This window comes from Artemia sp. Qi Xiang Cuo, chromosome 1 (genome assembly GCF_049724085.1).
Source record: "Artemia sp. Qi Xiang Cuo chromosome 1, ASM4972408v1, whole genome shotgun sequence".
Lineage (NCBI taxonomy): Eukaryota > Metazoa > Arthropoda > Branchiopoda > Anostraca > Artemiidae > Artemia > Artemia sp. Qi Xiang Cuo.
Window position 1 is genome coordinate 98,609,824 of NC_142794.1, and position 23,327 is coordinate 98,633,150.

At 35.4% G+C, this 23,327-nt stretch overlaps 1 protein-coding gene across 1 annotated transcript in view; it reads left to right on the top strand.

The window, feature by feature from the left end:
- Positions 1–12,906: 12,906 nt before the first annotated feature.
- LOC148956982 (protein disulfide-isomerase A5) overlaps positions 12,907–23,327 on the top strand; it is a 70,895-nt gene continuing 60,474 nt past the window's right edge. The window contains exon 1 of the mRNA XM_089097122.1: positions 12,907–12,984. Coding sequence (XP_088953248.1) covers positions 12,925–12,984 — 60 coding nt within the window. The 5' untranslated portion in view covers positions 12,907–12,924. The remainder of the gene's footprint in view (positions 12,985–23,327) is intronic.

Consider the following 23,327-nt stretch of genomic DNA (forward strand, 5'->3'; position numbering starts at 1 on the left):
AAAATTCCACTGGCCGTTTCGCTTTTATCCTTATATCATAAGAATGTCGTCTAAACGTCAAAAAACTTCGCAAAAATTCAAATTCAAAATTATTTAGGTAAAAGGACTTGTTTCATCCCTATATCAGATCTACTGACCTGACAAAGTTTTTCTCCCACGAAAATCAGATGTTTCCTCCCACGCACTCAAGCGAAGATAAACTCCGAATGAGCCCAAAATCTCATTTTATTCCACTGCTGCTTGAAGATATAGAAACATGTTCAAAGTTACCAATATTTATTTTAGCCCCATTTCGTTTGCCGTGGATTTTGGACGGCGCAGTCATCATGTTGACCTTCGCTGAAGCCAAAACTTTTGGTGATAAAACAGTCAAAGTATTCATTCTGCGTATTCCATCTCAGCTCATGCGATGCAAAAGACTTGATGTCATCAGGGACGTGTATATGGAAGATAGCCTGAATTCTGGAACAAGAACAAAGTGCAAAACAAGGATCAGCCAAATTTTTGTACGAGATCATCACAGGGCCGTATCCATATTTTATTGAGGGGATTTTACAAAAGAATTTTTTTTGGGGGAAGGGGGGGGGCTAGAAAAAATGCATAAGAAATTTGCGTACTTATGCATTATACGGGCCCACAAAAGGAGCCAAGTTTGGTTAATGCTTATCAAAAAAGTAAAATAGGATGAATATATAATAGTTTAGAAAACAAATTTGGGCTATATATTTGCATATTAAGGGGGATGGGGTAAAGCATAGCTTATATTAAATACGTAAGCTAACCTAACCTATGTACCCCCCCCTATACCCCAAAAAGCAACAGTTTAAATATTGTGAACGCAATAAAAACAACGCTTTGCATTCCATTTCTCTATTGCAAATATCCGTTTGGTGGGTTTCGTGTCTGGTTTTCTTATGTAGTATATAGCGGTAGGCCCGTATAATGCACAAGTACCAAAATTTGTTTATATTCATTTTTGTTACATTTTTACGAGTTGGTCAAACATTTCAGGAAGGATCAAACCCCATGACCCCCCTGGATATGGCCTTGGATCATCAACATATGTACGTATATACGGGTTATCATTTTTTCCTTACTGACTTTTAATATTCATGGATAAAATCAAAGAAGAAGATTTTTACAAAGAATCATTTTGATTTGCAGAATTTGAATCACATTAAATTTAATTACATTGATTTCGTTACTTTGATTTTAATTACTCTACTCTAAGTAATTAGCCCTTCTGGCGGAGTAAATAGTACCCTAGATTTGAAATCCTTCGTCCGTGAGGACATGGGTTCGAGTCCTGGTATCGGTGGCTGTTTGGCTTCGAATGGATGTTAGTATTGTGACTCTATCAGCACAGTCAGAGTCGACCCGGCTCTACATCGGTACCTTGAGATATCAGGGGTAAGATAAACACAAAGGCAAGGTACCTCATTAATGAATGATAGTGAAGTATTTTTTTTCTTAAATTTAAGGACACCGTGCAAAATGAGGCAGAAGAAGAAAGAAGTGTTTTACCCCGAGGTTAATTACAGCTCCTAGTGTCTAAATAACTACTAACCAGAAGAACCACCTTCGTTGGCTATTTTTGTATAGCTCCACTTGTTGGAGCCTTGGCCCTTGCAAATACGTCCTGGCGTCATCTTCTATTGTCGACCCGGCTCTAAATCGGTGAAACCCTAAAAAAATTACTGCATTTTATATAACTATATCTACGTGGTTTTTATAATGTATTAAATAATTGATTTTATATAAATATATCTACGTGCCTTCTATAAAAGTTAAAAGTAATGGTGTGCGTGTAACTGAACCACCGTGCAACTAAACCCCTGTATAAACGAACCCCTGTGCAACTGGACCCTCATGTAACTGAACCACCAGGCAACTGAACCCCGTTTAACTAAACCCTTGTGAAAATAAACCCTCGTGCATCTCAACCCCATTTAACCGAACCTCCGTGTAACTGAACCCCCGTGCAACTGAAAAACCGTGCAATTGAACCACCTTGCAACTGAGCCATCATGCAACTGAACCACCGTGCAACTAAACCATTGTGGAACTGAACCACCGTGCAAATGAACCCTCGTGTAATTGAACCATCGTGCAACTGAACCATTGAACTCAGTTTTTCAGCATTCTAAAAATATGAGGCAATTTCATTGGGTAAAACACAAATTAGAATTTTTGCATGTTCAACTTTGTTGAAATTGCTTGTTTCTTAAATTCATGATATAAACGTCTGTCAAGATCATTCATAAAAAATTTTTATTTTATTTTTGCAAAAAAAAAAAAAAAAAAATATCTGATGTCACAAACCATTAAAGATAATCTTTATCTCTTTTTTTATCAGATGAGTCAAACCTTACTAGACCTTAGGTAATAAACACATGTGTTCAAAATATTTAACCTTTCTGAATCTAGATTTTGTGAACGGTTAACCTTTTAATCTTTGTGAACGAATTTCGATCAGATGTTTCAGAGGAGATTGTAGCTAAAAAGGATATGGGAGGGGGAGTGGTTGCACTCCATACTTTTTTTCAACATTCCTCCAACATGCCAAGGAAGTTTAAACTTCATACCCTCGGGTTTGTACCCTTAGCTGTTCTCAACACATTGCAGATACGTCGTCTTGTAAAACGGGATGCACAAAGCACCTCTTGATTTAGTGGAAGAGTAAATAAAAAAAAACAAGTTTTTTTTTAAATGAAAGTAAGGATCAACATTAAAACTTAAAATGAACAGAAATCATTACGTATATAAAGGAGGCTGCCCCCTCCTCAACACCTCGCTCTTTACGCTAAAGTTTTTTAGTACTTTTAAAAAGCGTCTTATTGTTCTAATTAAACGGCCCTTGTGTCTCAGGACTTATTATTACAGAATTGGGACAAAATTCAGACTTTAGCGTAAACAGCGAGGTGTTGAGGAGGGGCAGCCACCCTTATATACGTAATAATTTTTATTTGTTTTAAGCTTTAATATAGCTCCTTACTTTCAGTTGAAAAAACTTTTTACATTTAATTTTTGATCGTTTTTCAAATAGTCCCAGGAAATCTGGCCCCACCTCCACATAAATATCCTCTAGACAATTCAATCCCGCTGAAAATTTACCCCGGACAATTACTCTTAACCACTCTGCACGTAAAATTGAGACGGAAAAGAGAAAGCAAGACATATATAAAGAATTTTGTATAAGAATTCTGGCAAATTCCCTCAGTGTATAATTTCTCCTGACAAATTCACTCCCTGGAAACTTCCCTTTCCATAGATTCCATAAAATGTTTTCCCCACCCCCACCCCAAAATGTATGCCTACATCCCAATAACAAATACTATGCGCAAACAATGGGAAAATTTTATAACTTAAAGACCTTTCCCCTGGGGCTCTGGGGGTTCATGTTATACCAAAAGAAATAGTTATTGAGCCTTTCAACTGTGATGAACAAAATGGCTATCTCAAAATTTTGATCGGACGATTTTGGGGAAAAAGGGGCAGAGGGGGCCTAGTTGCCCTCCAATTTCTTTTTGATCACTTTAAAAGGGCACTAGAACTGTTAATTTCCGTTCGAATGAGCACTCTCCCAGTATTCTAGGATCACTGAGTAGATACAATCACCCCTATAAAAAAAAAAAAAAAAAACAGCAAACAAACAAACACACATCCATGATCTTTATTCTGGCATAAAATACAAAATTCCACATTTTGAAGATAGGAGCTTGAAACCTATGCAGTAGGGTTCTCTGATACGTTGAATCTGATTGTGTGATTTCCATTGAGATTACTTAACTTTTGGGTGCTTTTTCCCCTTTTTTTCAAAAATCAGGAAAAAATTTTCAGGCTCGTAACCTTTGATGAGCAATACTAAACTTAATGAAACTTATATATTTGAAATCAGCATAAAAAGCCAATTCTTTTTATATATCTATTGGTATAAAAACGTTTTTTAGAGTTTCGGTTACCATTGAGCCGGGTCGCTCCAGACTTACAGTTCGTTACCACGAACTGTTTGATGCTCTTAAACATTTTCCAAACGATAAGATGGTTGATACCCCCAGCCATTGTAGATATTGCTGGTATTTCCTTTTCACAACCGATAAACGAAAATATTGTGATTGCGTTTGACATTCTTCTTGACATTTCTCTAAGGTTTGACTTTAATGCCCCATGCTTTTTTTCAAACAGTTCGTGGTAACGAACTGTAAGTAAGAAGTGACCCGGCTCAATAGTAACCAAAACTCTAAAAGCTGTAATTTTGATACCAATAAATACATCAATGGAATCAGACTTTTATGCTGATTTCAAATATATAAGTTTCATTAAATTTAGTCTTACCCATCAAAAGTTATGCGCCTGAGAAAATTTGTCTTATTTCGAAAAAAGGGGAAAACAACCCCTATAGGGGTTGTTAGAACTTTAATTGAAAATCACACCATCAGATTCAAACCTCATCAGAAAATCACACCTTTAGAAAGCGGGATTTTAATACCAATAGATACATCAAAAGAATCAGATTTTAATGCTGATTTCAAATATATAAGTTTCCTCAAGTTTAGTCCTACCCATTAAAAGTTACGCTGATTTTTGAAAAAAAGGGGAAAGATTCCCTAAAAGTTATAAAACCTTAATGAAAATCACACCATCATATTCAGCGTATCAAAGAACCCTACTGTAGAGGTTTCAAACTCTTATTTACAAAAATGTGGAATTTTGCATTTTTTGCCAGAAGAAAGATCACGGATGCGTGTTTATTTATTTTTATTTTTTTTTCCAGGGGTGATCGTATCGACCCAGTGGTCCTAGAATATCGTGGGAGGGCTCATTGGAACGGAAATTAAATTTCTAGTGCCCTTTTTAAGTGAACAAATCAATGGAGAGCAACTAGGCCCCCTCCCACGCTCATTTTTTCCCCAAAATCACCCGATCAAAATTTTGAGATAGCCATTTTGTTCAGCATGCTCGAAAATATGATAACTATGTCTTTTAGGATGACTTAATCCCCCGAAGTTCCCGGAAGGAGGGCTGAAAGTTATGAAATTTACCCAATGTTAACATCACAGTTTATATAATTAGTAAATTGATTATATAAACTAATTCTATAAACTGTGGTTAACATATAGTAGTGGTTATTGGGAAGTATACAGACGTTTTCCGGGGGTATTTTTTCTGGTAGTGGGGGTGGGGATGGGTCGGGGGTTATGTGGGAGGATCTATCCATGAAGGAAGTTTGCAAGGGGGAAGGGACATTGATATGAAGGGGACGCCGTATTTCCCATCATTGTTTAAAAAAAAACAGAAATTAAATAAAGAAATAAGCTTTTCAACTGAGAGTAAGCAGCAACATCAAAACTTAAAACGAACAGAAAATATTACGTCTATGATTGGTTTCACCCGCTATTCAATATCTCATTCTTGAAGCCAAAGATTTTTAAGTACTTTCATAAGAGTTATTTATTCTGATTATCGACCTATGTGATTATGCGGTTATTTTTAAAGAATCGAAACAAACTTCGAACTTTAGCTTAAAGACTAAGGTATTTACTAGGGGGCGAACCCCCTAATATATGTATTAAAAATATATGAATATAGAAGTTCGTTACGTTACTTAATTCGTAATTTAGGTATATTTATTACTAATAAAAACATTCGTAAATAAAATTAAACAAGTTTCGAGAAAGCCATTTAACCAAATAAAAAGTAAAATTAATATACAAATTCTGTTTTAGTTATTCATGTACGGTGAGCCAAAATCGAAACCTGCATTAATTCAAAAATATTCAAAATTAGATTAAAAAAAAAAGTTTTTTTAACTGAAAGTAAGGAAGGACATTAAAACTTAAAACGAACTGAAATTATTCCGTATATGAAAGGGGCTGTCCCCTCCTCAACGCCTCGCTCTTTACGCTAAAGTTTGACTTTCTCACAACTCTATTTTTTTAAACAATAAACATACCCTCTTTTCTTGATAGAAATACGCACCTTGTGTCATTAACAATAGGCAACAAGTATAACTTACAGACCTTGCACCAGGGGCTGGGGGTTGTGAACCCGGGAGGCATAGTTATTTAACCTTTGATCTGTCTTAAATAAAATGGTCAATCGTATGTATTTGGACGAAAAGAGAGTGGGGTTGGAAGCCCTTCAACCCCCACCCAATCAAATATTTCCAATCGAATACACATCCTCCCCCCCCCCCCCAAGTTCATACAAAAAAAAATCTTTCCCATAAAAACCTTACCTGTTATCATTGAGTAACTAGCTTAACTTACAAGCCTTACTCCAGGAGCTGCTGGTGGGGTTTTTAACCCCAGATGTATGGTTATTGACCTTTAGACTATTTTGAGAAATTTTTTTTTTTTTAATTTTGATCGGATGCATTTGGGGGAAAAATGGCGGTTAGGAGAGAGAGGCTGATTGTCCTCTGACTACCTTTGATTCTTCAAAAATGAACTTGAAATTTCAATTTCCGATCGAATGAGTCTTCTCCAAAGTTTGTACGACCATCCCTTCTATAAAATCCTTAAATTTTAACAATGGGTAACATGCAATAACCTACAGCCCTTGCCCCGAAGAACGTGGGGTTTTTGTTAATCATGTTATATTGTTCGATTGGAAATTGAAAATTTTAGTGCCCTTTTTAAAAGTCAAAACTGATTGAAGGGCAACCAGCCCCCCCCCCCACCCCCAGGGGACAACACCTCCTGTGGAAAATACCTCCGGGAAATTACCACCTCGTGGAAAATACCCCTCCCCTTGAAAATAGCTCCCCGTGAAACATCTCCCCCCAAAAACTACCCCTTGCGGTTGGTTGTTATCCAATTACTTTCGAGTTAGAAAAAAGACTAGAAATGCTTAGGGGTTATAACTAATTTCTACCTCCATCCTCCTCTCGTCCATACCCTAGAGCTAATTCTGTCTTTATCCGATGGCTCAATGAGAGTTGAGACGTTTTGACATTAAAATGCACCCATTGAGGTATCTCCTTCTCTCTCCCTAGCTACAAAACAATCAGAGAACCCCATTGCAGAAGTTGACGCATCTTTTTAAGTTTTGTAATTTGTCCATTGCTTACAGATATCGTTTGTTATTGGGAAACATACGGACATTTTTCGCGAAAGAGTTTCCTGAAGGGGGGAGAGTTTCTGGAGGATTTTCCATCAGAAGAACATTTTTGCACTGAGGGAGGGAGGGACAAGACTTACACATAAATTCCTCTTTTCCACTTTTCATAGCACTTCTCAGCTAAAGTAAAAAATCACAGAACCCAAATAAAATATTCCAATTTGGAAAACCATATTTTCCGCGAGGTAGTATTTTACAGGGGGGGGGGGGTTTCCATGGGATAGGGGGAGGGATAAACGCCTAGATCCGTAGACAGTGACAGGGCGAAGGAAACCCCCATTCGCAGACATAAACAAAAGGATAAATAAATCTGACTCTAAGAGTATGTGACGTACGATTTTCTTTGTTTTTGTGATGACAAAACAGAGCTTTATTATTAATCATCTTGACAGTCATTTATATTAAGACTTTAAAAAGCAAACAATTCCAAGAAGGCTGAACATGTAAAGATTCTAATTTGTGTTTTACCCAATCTAAGTACGGTGGTTGAGTTGCATGAGAGTTCAGTTATACGAGGGCTCAGTTGCAAGGTGGTTCAGTTGCAAGGTGGTTAAGTTGCATGGTGGTTCAGTTGCACGGTGGTTCAGTTGCACAGGGGGTCAGTTACACGGGGGTTCAGTTAAATGGGGTTGAGTTGCGAGAGGGCTCAGTTAAATGGGGTTCAGTTGCACAAGGGTTCAGTTACACGAGGGTTCAGTTAAATGGGGGTTCAGTTGCACGGTGGTTCAGTTGAGTGGTTCAGCTACGCAGTTGTTCACTTGCACTGTGGATCAGTTACAGTGGTTCAGTTTTTTGGGGTTCAGTTACACGGTGGCTCAGTTGCAATGGAAACAACCACCTTTAAGACCTTACTTTAAGAAACCAAAGATATGGTGGAGTAGTACCTCAAAAGTTACAGTAAAGGAAAAGAAAAAAGTAAGGAAGTGTTTCAGCAGAAATGAGGATCTAGAAGATTCTAGAGAGATAAAGAGAACAGAGGCAACAGTCCACAAAGTTATAGCAATAGCAAAAATAGCCACTTTTTTTGAAAAATTAGACGCAAATGCCCCCATAGCCTAAGTACAGGATTTCATTAACAGAATGGTCGGCTAGGAGAATCAACTGGAAAAAATTTCCAGTAAATAAGGCAAAAGTCCTTGCTGACAGGTACCAGAAGTCCAATTACCAATCGGTCGTACATTAGTCTGCAAATTATTTGGAAAAACACAGCCCACACTATTACTACTACTACTATTAACTCACCACAGCACCAAGCCGCCTGAAGCCGACACAGCTATGCACGCTCCTTCTCAATCTCAATCTATTCAAATCCTCCCTCTTTACACTCTCCCAAGAATTCCTATTTCCTTTAAATATTTCTTTATGACATCCTCCCACCCCAGACGAAGACGGCCTGCTTTCCGTTTAGCCCTAGACGGTTGGCCAAAAAGGACAATCTTCGGATCTCTGTCATCCTTCATCCATAGAACGTGCCATAGCCATGTCAACCTTTCTTTCATTATAGCCCTAGAAAGCGGGATTGCACCACATTTTTCGTAAAATTTATTGTTTGAAATACGATTAGTCAGCCCAGCACCCAAAACAATCCGTGGGCAATTTCTCTGGAAAAAATCTAGTGAATCTTCATCCACCTTACGGAGCGCACATGCTTCATAGTAGGGATCGGCAGCGTTTCCGTTTCCATTTTTTTTCCAGCGTTTTCTCCGTATTCTGGTCTGTTTTATTTTTAACGAAAAAAAAAAAAAACAGAGAACAGGTAGCCGTTTGTTTATTACCGTTTTTGTTTATGTTCCGTTTTTTTCTTATCAGTTTTGCCGTTTCTGTTTTTCTCAAACCCATTTTTCTTCATTTTCTGTGTTTTGGTTGCAAAAAGAATCATATCACATTCTTGCGACTTTTATTGGATTTGGACCATTGCCATGTATAGAGTTTGGATTCTTGAGCAGCGTTTTCAGGCTCAGCAGGTTCGAACACGGGTTGTTCTCGTCTAGTTTCAAGTTTCTAGTTTTTCTTCTAGTTTCAGTGGGTTCGAAGTTTCAACCCCGTGTTTGATGCACTGATGTGCGCTGATGCACAACGCTTGATGCACTAGACAAGAACAACCCGTCTTTGAACCCGCTGAAACGCGAACAACCGGTCTTCAAACACGGGTTGTTCTCGTTTAGTGCATCAGTGCATCTAGTGCATGAAACACGGGGTTAAAACTTCGAACCCGCTGAAACTAGACGAAAGTAGACGAGAAACTTGAAACTAGACGAGAACTGCCCGTGTTCGAACCCGCTGAGCCTGAAAACGCGGCTTTGATAATCTTGATGCAGGGTGAATTCAGTGTTGCCAAATGGGCTTGTTTTCCACCCCGCGGGCTTGTTTTAGTCGCAGGGGCGGGCTGCATTTTGAAGTTGGAAGGGGCGGGATCGTGGGCTTTTTTTTTTTAATGAGGTTATATTGGGCATATTTTGACTGTAAGTTTGGAACCATACAAAAATTTCAAAATCACTGTGGCTCAGCCGTGGCTATACAACAAAGCGACAAGAGCCCTCCTTTAACACATATAGCGGTTTCTATTCTGCATCGCTTTCCATCTAGAGAATTTATTTCCACATGGCCAAGATTGCTCTGAGTTTTAGGTCTTAGGTTAGGATGCAAGCAGAATGGTTCTAAATTTTGAGAAAATACTTGTGAAGTTTCTTATTCTAATTGCTATAAGGAATTTCATTGCTGCTCAGATTAAGGCAAAACTTGGATTTTAGCAGATCTGTCCTTTTCTTATATATTTGACAGATCCCCTGGCCCAACCTTTTTGTGGCCTAAGCTAGGCTAAGTCTAGAATTGTGGCTACTCTGAAAATATCATATTAAGAAAACAATTTATACTTTGTAATATGCAGATTAGCCTAGTTGTAATGGTACATACCTAGAGAAGGAAACATGTTCAGATAACAATCCATACTTGATAATATATAGAAATAATTGTTGCTTATATCTTGCTTGTAGCCCTGCTATACATTTCTCCCATGCCCTCCCCCTGAATGTTCAAATACATAGCTGAAACTCTTCCAGTGACAAAACTAACTTGTAAATTTAATCAACTGTGACAAAACAAGAACCAGAAAAACAAGTTATGGGTGGCAGAATGCATTCAAAATATATAATTTGGGCTATATATTTGCACGTTAAGAGAGGGAGTTAGGACTAAAGTATACCTGGTATGCGTGCGATATATGTTAGTTACAATTATTCTGTATATTAGAAATTGTTTTCTTAACATGTTTTCTTCTCTACATGTCCTTCTCTAAACTATAGTTATTGACACTTTTTAACTGCAAGTTTATTATACTTTACCCCTCCCTCCCCATAATGTGCAAATATATAGTCTGAATTATATATGGTAAAATTCAAGACAAGCTACTTTTTCTATCTTGGGAAGGGGTTAGGTTACGAAAAAGAAACTTTCTGGGATGGGTTTACAGACTAAAGTGTGTCCTGGGAAGATATTTTGAAGTAGCTAGCCCATCTCTACTCCTTTTCTCTATAAAGGGCACCGACCTTAGATGACCTTTGAAAAATTTTGGTTTTATAAAAGTGAAACCTTGCAGAATAGATCTTCTGCTTAAAAAAAGTAAAAGAAAAGTTTTTTCTGCCTTACAGCTTTGCTCAATCCAAATTTGTGAAATTTCAGAGATCTGGATTTACATTTCCTAAATTTATGAATAAACCTTTGATAGCTTAAATTCTACTCTAATAACAGGAGGTGTATTTTCAAACTAAAACCAGACAAAAAGAAACTCAAAATTAAGATATAATGTTATATTGTATAATTTCCAAGACTTAGAAATAAGAAGGGGTTTAACATAGTAAAATGGCAATGCCTTCCCAGAGTATGTTTTTGACCTGGATTCATCACTTAAAGATTTGTTTTCCTGTTCTAACTCTGAAAAAACGCTGACCAATTTTGTCTTTTTGAACAGCTGCAGGGTTTGATTCTAAATCTCCTGCATAGGATACTCTGCTCATCAGCAATGTCTGTGACAATTAACATGGAGTTCGAAATCAATTGTTGGCCGCCAGATCAAGCTGATTACGAACATAAGTTCCTGATTGAACTGGCAAAATCTAAAGTTTCAGACACACAGAAGGGCGAGATCAAAATACAGTGTTTGGTGTTCCTGAAAACTGCGGCTAAAGCGCTGCTAAAAAAAATTCCTCCTGCTCTGAATTTCTACCTCAAACCGAAATTTGTATCTTCTGTGATTTGCTTGTCTTAGTTTTGACTCCAGTTAGACGACTTACCAATGAGAATTGTTGCTACCATTGATCTCAGTGCCTTGGAGAATCAGTGGAGGAAACTGTTGGACGTTAATTGGTCGTTTATGTGTGTAAAACAATCCCCAAAGACTCCTTTCAGTTTTGGATAGCTGTCCTACATTATCTTGATGCTGTTGGGGCATCTTCTTTTCACGAGTTAGCCAGGTGGGCAATAACCCTGTTTAGTTGATAATCGATAAGAGCAAGCTCTGAAACCGTATGCTCTTGCCCATGTTTAACTCAATACTTGTGTTCAGGCTGGATTTGTCTGCATGTGGCTTTTGTTGCTTGATGTTTGAGCCCACAAAGCGTATGCTGCTTTTCAATAGTGATATTTATGAGGTTTGTGAAGTTGAAGAAACTGACCAAACAACTGATCTAGTCAATGTAGATATTATCCTGTCCTAATTGGAGTTCCAAATCCCTTAGTGCCTTATGGATCTAAGTGCCTTTCTTTTTTGTTTTTGGTATTTTACTTGAACAATAAAAAAAAAACGTTTTGATTTGTCGTAAGCGTACTCTTGGTTAGCCCTGCCCTGCCCTTTCCTTCTTTTTCTTAATGATCGGTCTTTAACTGCCCGTGTCATTTTATCTTGGGATTATGAAGGCTTTTGTATTAACCCCGTTCTCACGTTTCTCTTTCAAACCTTACTTTAATTATATAGTTATCTTTAAATATTGTACTGCAACTGTACCAAAACAATTTTTGCGATAATAAACCAACGATATTGTATGTCTTCGGCTTGTGGTTGTTACTAGTATAGACCAGTATATCCATAGGAATAAGCTATATGAAGTTCTAAAAGTAAATAAAAAGAGTTCACAGCTATTTAACCATTATGACGCATAAACCTGCAGCTAAAAACAGATGAATTTTGGCAAACCATGCAAAATGGTTGTTCTTCCGTAAATGCGGAGCAGGATGAACCAAGGGTAAGCAAGCAAGGTAAAAGAAGAATTAGATTAGGGGCAAAAATTTTACTGACTTTAGCACGAAATAACTATTTTAGCACTATTTCATCATGTGTAGCACTGTAGCACGTGCTTCAATTTGTAACACTTTCGTAATAATACAATTTTTAATTTTGCCATGGACGAAATGATGAGGATTTTGAAAAAGGTTAAGGAATTAAAACAATTTTGGACTGCATTTTTCTGTATTTGTTTTGAAAAATTTGTGTGAAGTTTGATTTAACCAGGACTACCTTTTTGCCGTGTTTGTTTCAAAAGATCGGTGCTAAGTTTGAAATAACAGGACAAAAAGCTGATCTAAAACTAATCCAACTACACAAATCGGGCCACGCGCAATTTATTTTTGACTTGAGCACCGAAAATTTTTGTGAAACACATAAATTTGAGCAATTTTAGCACTTTATAAACTGACCGCGATGGCAGTCTTGGTTTTCAAAGGCTGGGGCATACTTTGGTGTATTTTTGAAAGGCTCGGCCGCTCGGGCTTGTCATTTATTTCACTTTTCGGCAACACTGCCAGAAATTGATGACAAGTTCAAATAAAGAGAAGTCTGTCATGTATATTAATGTAGTATTTTTACTGTTTGTGAGTTTGGTTCTTTGTCTTACCGTAGGCTAATACAATTCTTGGTGATGAGGTTTTTGTTTATTTGAAAAATAGTTAAGATGTGTGAATGAGAGATTTAAGAAATTCTGTGATAGACATTGGGGGCACCTATTTTCAACAGGGTGAGCAATGTTTGACTATTAAAGTCATTGGTTCTTTATACTCTAAGCAACAAATATTGTCGTTTAATTTATATAGAAAGTACTATAAAGTTAAACAAAAGACAATGTTGTGTTTCCTTTAAACATGGAGAATGATATAAAGTCTTCTGTAGGGTAAAAGACCAGTATCCAATTGAACAAAATTATGTAAAACTTAAGACCTCATATGTTGTTATCAAATTAGAGTTGAAAAGGTTTGTATAGGCCAATGAATAGCTAAAAATCCAAGCTATGTAGCAACATTAAAATTATTAAAATTATTTAAGATCATTCACTGAAAATGATTAGTTTATTGACTTACCTAGAAAGAACTCTTTTTGGAAATACCAATTATCCTATTTTGATGTAAATATCTTTTTAGTGTTTCAGTATTATTCACATATTAATAGAAAGCTGATTGTCTTCTGATTCTAAAATTATAACTTTTATTTCTTGATTTTTATTCTATAAATCACAAATATTAAATAGGGTAAAACACCCAGTAGTTGGCCACCTGCCTATTCTCCGACATAATCTTTTATACTATTTTACTCACTATTTACAATGAGCCATTTGTATGTCTGAGTTTAGGCAGAATTGTCACTTGTTAGTAAATTCAAAAATAGGAGGCGCTGTACAAGTGAAACTATTTGAATTAGTAACCTACTTGTTCAGAAATTCTTAAGAGATTTTTTGATACAAAAATTAAGTTTCTAGGTGGTATAATACAGTAATTAGAGTAGTTTAAATGTCAAAAAGTTTTCAAAGTGATTAAAGTGTCTGACTACTGGGTGTCTTACCCTATATTTTTTTTCATTTCACTTGCTTGTCAAAACAGAGACCACACATTGGATTTATGATGACAAATTACTCCCACTGGGCCAGCTCTAGCCTAGTGAGAGATGATTGGGTCTACACTTGCATTGTGTCATACTGTAGTTAAAAAGAGGCAGTCCAAAAACCCATTGCTATTTTTCCAAAATGCCAAAGAAAAGTGGTCTTCCCCAAAAAGAGGTCTTTTACCCTATGACTTTTTAAACATCAAATTATTATAGAGAAGTATGAATAAAGTTATACAGAAGACTTTTTGGTTTTCTTATTTCATATATGATCCACTAAAATGTCATACAGAAAAAATTATATCAGCCTACCCTACTGATACCTAGAGAAAACAACAAAAAGTCATACAGATGGCTTTTCATAGCCTAGGCCTACATGATTTCATATATAGAGCAGCCTAAATAAATTTATACAGATGACTTTTTAATATATCATTATACTATAAAGCATAATGAATAAAGTCATACAGATGACTTTTTATGTCTCCTGCTATTATAGAGCAAAAATAAATAAAGTCATACAGATGACTTTTAATGCCTCCTGCTAGTACATAGAGAACAACAAAAAGTCATGCGGATGGCTTTTTATAGCCTAGGCCTACATGATGTCATTTATAGAGTAGCCTAAATAATGTCATATAGATGACTTTTTAATATATAATTCTACTATAAAGCATTATGAATAAAGTCATACAGATGACTTTTTATGCCTCCTGTTATTATAGAGCAAACATGAATAAATTCTTACAAATGCTTTTATATACCTCCTGCTATTATAGAGTAAACATAAATAAAGTCATACAGATGACTTTGTATGCCTCCTGCTATTATAGAGCAAACTTAAATAATGTCTTACAGATGACTTTTTATTCCACATATTACTATAGAGCAAACATGAATAAATTCTTACATATGATTCTTGTTGTTTTCTCTATGTATCAGGGGGGTAATATAATTTCTTCTGTATGACACCTTAGTGGATCATATATTAAATAAGAAAACCAAAATGTCTTCTGTATAACTTTATTTGTACTTCTCAACAATAATTTGATGTTAAAAAGTCATACAGAAGATTTTGTATCATTCTTCATCATTTCTCTAGAAATAGAAATATATAATTACAAACATACAAGGTATAAAAAGTCATTTGTAAAGTATAGCATATATTAAATATGTAACCTAACCTAGGTACCTTTTTCTCCCCCTAAACCCCCCAAAAACAACAGTTTAAATATTGTCAACACATTGGAAGCCATGCTAAGCATTAATTACTGCATAGAAGTGTCTTGAATTAACCCATACAAAATGGGTTTTCTGTTGTATCTCCAGTTTGACATATATAAAAGAGTGCATTTAATATAAAAATACCAAGTTATCTGTAGGACTTTGTTATGTTTGCTATATAATAGTACAAGGTATAAAATGTCATCTACATTACTTTATTCATGTTTGCTCTATAATAGTGTAAGATATAAAAAGTCATCTGTATGGCTTTATTTTTGCTGGCTCTATAATAGCTTGAGGTATAAAAAGTCATTTGTATGACTTTATTTATGTTTGCTCTATAAAAGAATGAGGCATAAAGTCATCTGTATGACTTTTTATCATTCTATATAATAGGAGAAAGCAAGATATTATCTTCTGTTTGACTTTATACTGCATTCTATATGAGACTAAATGACAATTTTCTATTGCTCAGAGATAAAGAAATATTTTTCTATGTTGTCATATGTAGGTAACCCTTTTCAACAAGATGTCATCAGATTGCTAACAGAAAAGAGCCTACGGTAAATTTTCAGTGGGTCTTATAAATTATCTAAGATGAAACTGAAACATCACTTCATGCCTTTTTTGTGCTCTTTCATAATTCAATAATTGCTTCTGAGGCTAATTGTGATAGACTAAATATCTAGGTGGTGTAATAACTTAGCCAGGATGAAAGAGAAAACATCATTTAATGCCTTTTTATGCTCTTTCATAATTCAAGAATTGCTTCTGGGGCTAGTTGTATCATGAGCCATTAAAGGGCCCTCAAAGTTATCCCCCCAAAAAGGCCCGGTAAATTTTTACCAAATCATATGATTGACTTACAAATAAAGTGAATATACCACTTGATGTCTTTTTTATGCTCTTTCCAAATATAATAATCATTTTTGTCAGAAATGGATTTTACCCCACCCCTATTAATACCAATTCAGGGTATATTTTTGTATGTTAGGGGGGTGGGGGTAAAATTTAAACTTACCTCCCATTTACATCAGAAAAAAAATCTACCCCCCCCCCCCTAATATGCAAATATATACCCTAAATTCAAAAAGGCATCAAGTGGTATGTTTAGGCTTACTTTGTTTGTAAGTCAATAATATGATTTGGTAAATATTTACCAAAGGCCCCCCAAAAATATTTATTTATAAGAATTCAAACCTTGTATATTAGGCAACTCAAATATAAACCATTTTCCTACTGTTTCAAGTTTTTCAAATTTTGTTGACAGAAATAGCAATGAATTTTGTAATTCAAAACTTTCCTGTTGACAATTCAGGGTATATATTTGCACATTAGGGGGGTAGGGGCAGGTAAATTCCATGGTAAATTTGCAGTTTGCCATATAATTTAGCTAGGATGAAAGTGAAAACATCATTTGATGCTTTTTTATGCTCTTTGATAATTCATATAAAATACCTTTGGGGCCGCTTTAAAGGCTCAAGATTTAATTAGCCCCAGAACCAATTATTGAATTGTGAAAGAGCATAAAAAAAGGCATCAAATGATGTTTTCACTTTCATCCTAGCTAAATTATTGCACCACCTAGATATTTACCCTAATTGCACCTTGCACCCTTAATTGTCCTGAACCCTGAATTGTCAACAGCAAACAGTTTCAAATTGCGACATTCAGTAATATTTTTGTTGATGGGATTCAAAAAACTTAAAACAGTAGGAAAGCTGTTTATATTTGAGTTGCCTAATAAATGATGTTTGAATTGTTATAAATAAGTATTTTTGGAATATTTTAGTCTTGAATAACCTATTTATAAACTAGTGATATGTTTTTAATCACTTTTCAATAACTTAACTAATTTTAATAACTTCTGTGTGTGGTTAAAAAAGTGAAATACCTTTGGGGCCCCTTTATGGGCTCAAGATGCAATTAGCCACAGAAGCAATTATTGAATTATGAAAGAGCATAAAAAAGGCAACAAATGATGTTTTCACTTTCATCTCAACTAAATTATAAGGTCCACTACAAATTTACCAAGTCTATAGGCTATGTCTATAAGTCTAGGCTATAGGCTATGAGACACAAAAATCTCCAACTAAGCATAGACAATACAATTTCCCTTTCAACTAGATTGCTACTATGAGTGACATTATAGCCATGCATAGAATGTTTTGAAAAGCAAACTAACCTAGGGTAAAAAAAAATAGTATCCAATTGAGTAAAATCATGTGAAACTAAAACCCTCACATCTTGTTACCAAAGAGAAATTGAGAAGAATAGCTAGATATGAACCTATCTAGTTATTTTTTTTTTCTTTATCAATGAAAAGCTAAGAATCTAAGCTATTCATCAATATGGTTAGTATTAAAATTATTTAAGATCAAACAATTAAAATTATTATTTTATTAACTTACCTACAAGGACCTTTTTTTTTAAATACCAGTTATCCTATTTTGATTATATATCCTTTTAGGGTTTCAGTTTGATTTACAGAAAGCTGATTTTTTTATTATTTGAAAAATGTAACTTTTATTGCTTAATATTTATTCTATGAATCAGAAATATTACATCTATTTTTTCTTTTCAATTGCTTGTCAAAACAGATACCACATTTTTAATTTATGCTGACAAATTATTGGTAAAAATTTGACCAAGATGGCAGGGCTCTTGTTACTACCCTCACATTGCATTATGCTGTAGTAAAATAGGGTTGTCCAAAAACCAATCTTAATTTTTCCAGAATGCTAAAGAAAAGTGGTCTTCCCCATAAAGAGGTCTTTTACCCTAGGTCAGTTTTCTAAATAAGATGCTCAATTTGTGGGCTAGGGAGAAGTATCTTAAAACTTTGACACTTCTAGGCCTAAGCATTTTTGCTGCTCCCTTTTTCCAAGATTTTCAGGGAAATCCTTGAACTCAGCTACCATTCTTGCTGTCTGGCAGTTCATGGATCACCATGGAATTCCCGTGTTGCTTGAAAATCACTTTTCTGTGAATAGGCAGCAGAGTGCACCTGGCACTTTGCCAATAAATCACATCAATCCAGTTTTTGTTAAGAAAAATGTTTCTTAGTGATAATTTATTGTGCCCCCAGAGATTTTGCACCCCAATGTAGGCCAATTGGTAAATATGGGCCAGGGGCTAGGATAGGCTACATAATGTTGAAATAAGTTATTGTTTAGGGGCCATTTGCTATCTAGAAGAGCAGTTGGGCTGGGTGAATAAAACTGAGGAATGTATCAAGAGCAGTAATAATAGATTACCCTGGGAAGATATTTTGAAGAACCTCCCTATTCCTTCCTCCTCCAAAGAGGCACAGAGCTTTGATGACCTTTTATAATCTTTTTGTAAACAATAGATCTTCTGCTCAAATGAGGAACAAAAAAAGTGTTTTGCATCATACCTTTGTTGAATCCAAATTTATAAGATTTTAAAGAACTAGGCTAAATCTGTTTCTTTTTTTTTGAATTTGTGAGTGTTTGTATTGTCAAATTATTCAAGCTAATTGCATACTTATTAAGAATATTTTTAGCAAATTTGTTCCAAAGTGCAAATTAAAGTAAACCCAACAGTGAACCAATCCACTTACTAGGTGGTATGATGGAGATTAAGTAAAAATAACCTGTCCAAATACTGGTTATATCTCCCCGGGGTTTATTTCAGGCCCTGTATAAATTACTTTAAGTTTCATTCTCCTAATTCAACTATTTTTCAAGATGGCAAGAACCCCCTAAGTTACAATTTTACCCTATTAAGATCTCAACTATAGAGGAGAGGGGGACAAAATGGGTAGTGTTGTAAATAGTAAAATTAGGTATTTTACTGTCATTTTTAAAGGGTGTCCATTACCAGCATTGTATGTGTTTTACCAACATTTTCCGTATTTTTATGGTACCTTTTAGTTATTATTATGCAAACTACCCAAAGGCTTGGAGAAACAGAAAGGCAAAAGAAAGCAATATAATTGTCAATTGTGCTCATTAATTTCACTGTAAGGTGTTTATGATTGAGTGATAAACTGTTAGTCAGCAAGATCTTCTCTTACAGCATCTTACTTTATTTGTAGTTGTTTGTTATCTTTTAATGAATGGCTTATATCATCTTTCCACTAATCAAATTTCAGAAAGCAATATCATTTGGCCTGTGGGTCTTTATCATTGGCACCAGTAAGGGGGGGCATGCCCCCCCCTGGAAATTCAGGGCAATAAAGTAATTATAAGGAAGCCAAAAGGAAAGAGAGCAGAATAGGGAAAAACCATGAAAAAAATGTTTGTTGCTGCCTGCCAATAGACTTTGACTCATTATAAGGAAAATATAAGTTCTAATTTGTGACTGAGTAACCCTTTACCAGTTTTTTACAAACATTTTTTCTATATGATTTGGTTGGAGTAAAAAAATCAAATTCTTCATAGTAATGAATGGTAAGTAAATAACAATTCTTGTCAATAACGAAAGTATAAAAGCCTAACTATTGATAACATTCAGTCAAAAAATCAACTGTTAATGTTGATGCTAAATATCTAATTGTTTATTTATAATTAGATCAGCTATTAGTACACGGCAAAGTTCGTTTATTTATAGGAAGCACAAGGAAAACAACTTAATAAGGGGTAATTTTGGTAAGAATATGCCATCAACTTTTGCTTGCATTGCAAGAGTACCCATGAGCTGATATATGAAGCCACTGTAATCAGAAATGTTTCCCTTGAACAGAATGCTGGGAATTTCTGTATTATCCCCCTGAACGGATACGTTTTTTGTGTTTATTATCAATTTTTTTCCAGGAGTAATGGTATTTATTTAGTTGTCACTTTGAAAAAGATTAAATTTTTACAGTTATGAAGTATAAAAGGTGTCAAATTTACTGGCCTTTGGTATTCAAAATTAAATTAAAAATTTTGAAACAAAAATTTTGATTTGATTTTCCTAATCTTAGTTTTAATGTTTTACTTTGATAATGTGTTGCTTTTTATAAACACTGAGTCTAAAGGCATTAAATACTTTGGTGTTTGATAACTATTGTTAAAAAAATCCATCCAATGCTTCAGCATTGCTCAACAGAACTAAATGCTGGGAGTTTATATCTTAGTTTTTGTAAGAAGACCATTGTTTTGTGTGTAATTACTTACATTTTTCATTTTTATATAGGCCTACTTTTACTTTAATTGACATACTTTTTCCATTGCCTTTAGAAAATTGTTTCTCTCTAAGCTTAATTAAAAAAAAAAAAAAATTTTTTCAACTTAAAATAAGGAGCTGCATTGAAACTTAAAACGATAGAATTTATTACGTATATGACGAGGTTTGCCCCCCTCCTCAACACCTCACTCATCACACTACAGTTTTTAGCGCTTTAAAAAAGTTACTTATTGTTCTAATTAAATGACCCTTGTGTTTCAGGAGTCGTTTTTAAAGAATCAGGACAGAATTGAAATTTTAGCGTAAAGAGTGAGATGTTGATGAGGGGGCGACCCCCCACATATACGTAATAAGTTCTGTTCATTTTAAGTATTAATGTGGCTCCTTACTTCCAGTTGAAAAACTCGTTTTTTTCTGATCGTTTTTAAATAACGCCAGGATATCTGGCTCCACCTCCACTGAAAAATCCCCTCCCCATAGAAATATCCTCTGAACATTTCAATCCTGGCGAAAATTTACCCAGGACAATTACCCTTAACATCTCCATGCATAAAATTGAATAAGTAAAGAGAAAGCAAGACACATAAAGAAATTTCGTATATGAATTCTTGCAAATTCACCCAGTGTAAAATTTCCTCTGAAAATTTCACCCCCTGAAAACTATCCTCTCTGTTAAAATTCCACCTCTGTGCTGGTAGATATGAGAATGTGAAATATTAATAGCTTTATAGAGAAACATTTTATTTAATTCCTACTTCTCCTTCCTCTTTCAACATTTACATGAAGCCTCATGAAGTGTAAGCAGTTTGTCCATTAAAATGTACTTTTGTAGGAATCTACCCTACCCCCACCTGAACAATGACTCATCCCCCCCTCATTATAGCTGATACGCAATTACAGATCACCAAACGTAGCCTAATTTCATTACAAATAAAGGGAATCAACTTGGTTGAATCCAACACTTTTTTAACTACTAAAGTAAGCAAGCTAATCAATAGAAAACACCAAGCATGGAATTGCTATAGAAAAAATAAGACCACAGAATACTATAAAGCCTTCAAATCTTTTTGTAATAAAAAAACCAACCATATAAAGGAGTTCAAGAGAATATTTGAGGAAAAATTGGCTGAGGAAGTTAAGGATAACCCCAAATCTTTCTGGCATTATGCCACTCAAAAATGTAGCAGGAGACACACAGTCCCAGACATCCTGCACAATAGTCAGTCAGTTGCTGATCCTGAGATGAAAGTTGAAATTTTCAACCAATATTTCTCATCTGTCTTTTCCTCCAAATCCAATATTGTTTATCCCGCACCCCTCATTTATATGATGTATCACATAAGATGGAACCAATTCTGATTACTGATGCATTGGTTCTAAAGGAACTTACATCCCTCAAACTGAATAAATCTGCTGGTCCATTGAGCATTTACCCATATATCCTAGATGAGTGTTTTATGACAATTTTATGTCAACCTCTTTTCCTGCTGTTAAATTTATCATTAAATCTTTCCAGACTACCTCAGGATTGGAGAACTGCACATATCATTCCTATATTTAAAAAAGGTAGAAAGGACCTTGCTTTAAGAATAATCAATTATGCAGTTGTTGAACATCTTGAAGCAAATATCGTTTTACTCAGTCCACAACATGGCTTTTGTTCAAGAAGATCTGTTGACACCAAAGTATAAACACCTACGGAACAAGTACTGACAAAACCTATCCTCTCCACACAAAAAAGTGACCCTTTGTCCGCGTCTCCGGAGACGATTCCATACCTATGCGAACCTGGCGACTAAATCACGAGTTCCGTAGGTGATTATACTTGTTCCGTAAAAGCTGTATTAAATTTAATTTATTGGCTCGGAGCGATTAAGTAGTACAACATTTTCCCTCTAGAGGCGCTGAGGTACGCGGGGTCACTTTCGGAGAGTTTTGACTGTACTTGTTCAGTAGATGATTATACTTTGGTTGACACCAATCTCCTTGAATCATATGATCACATCACCAAGTTGCTTGATATTGGGGTGCCTGCTGACATGATTCTGCTTGACTTTTTGAAAGCTTTTGACAAAGTTTGTCACAAGCAACTTGCAATTAAATTAAATGTAGTCAAGCTTGAAGAGAAACCCCCGCTCTGGATCCTTGATTTTGTTTATTTGCAGTCTTAGTGTGTTCAGTTATTTGATGACTCTGGTAACTGTATTCTTTCTTCCTCTATGCACGTTTTGAGTGGAGTTCCTCAGGGAAGTGTTTTAGATCTTACACTATTTAATATCTTCATCAATGATGCTGGTTCCATTATCAGCAGTAAATCAACTCTTTATGCAGACGACCTGAAGCTTCTTAGACCAGCTTTGTCCTGTGAAGATCATGCCCTGCTACAAAATAACCTTCGACTGCTTCAACTGCTGGGTCGATGAGCTGAAGCCTGTCTTCTTGAATTCAATATTTCCATGTGCCCTATCATTCACTTTGGCAAACTGAATCCTTGCCGCTCTTATTTTTTCTTAGGCCACCCACTCTCCTCTGTAAATAATGAGCAGGATTTTGGTGTTACTATTGACAATTAACTAAAATTCAGCACTCATGCTAAGAGGTCTGCAGCTGGGGCTAGTTCAACCTTGGGACTGATTAAGCATGTTATTCCACTTGTTCCCCTTAAGTCATCAGTCTTCTATATAAGCAATTTGTTTGTCCTAAACTTGAAGTTGGAATGTCTCTTGCCTCCCCATATTTAAAAAAACATCATAGTTTTCGAGGATGTGCTGAGACATGCCACTAAAGTGATATCTGTCATGCAGGATTTTTCCTACCCTGTAAGACCATCAAAGCTAAATCTCTTTACAGTTGTTTACAGGAGAAATAGAGGGGATGCCATTTTAGCCTACAAGTTATTGAGGGCTAATACTCTCCCAGCATTACTCCCTACTGTTGGTACCAACTGAAGAACTAGAGGTGATCACCTCAAACTTGTCAAGCAGTG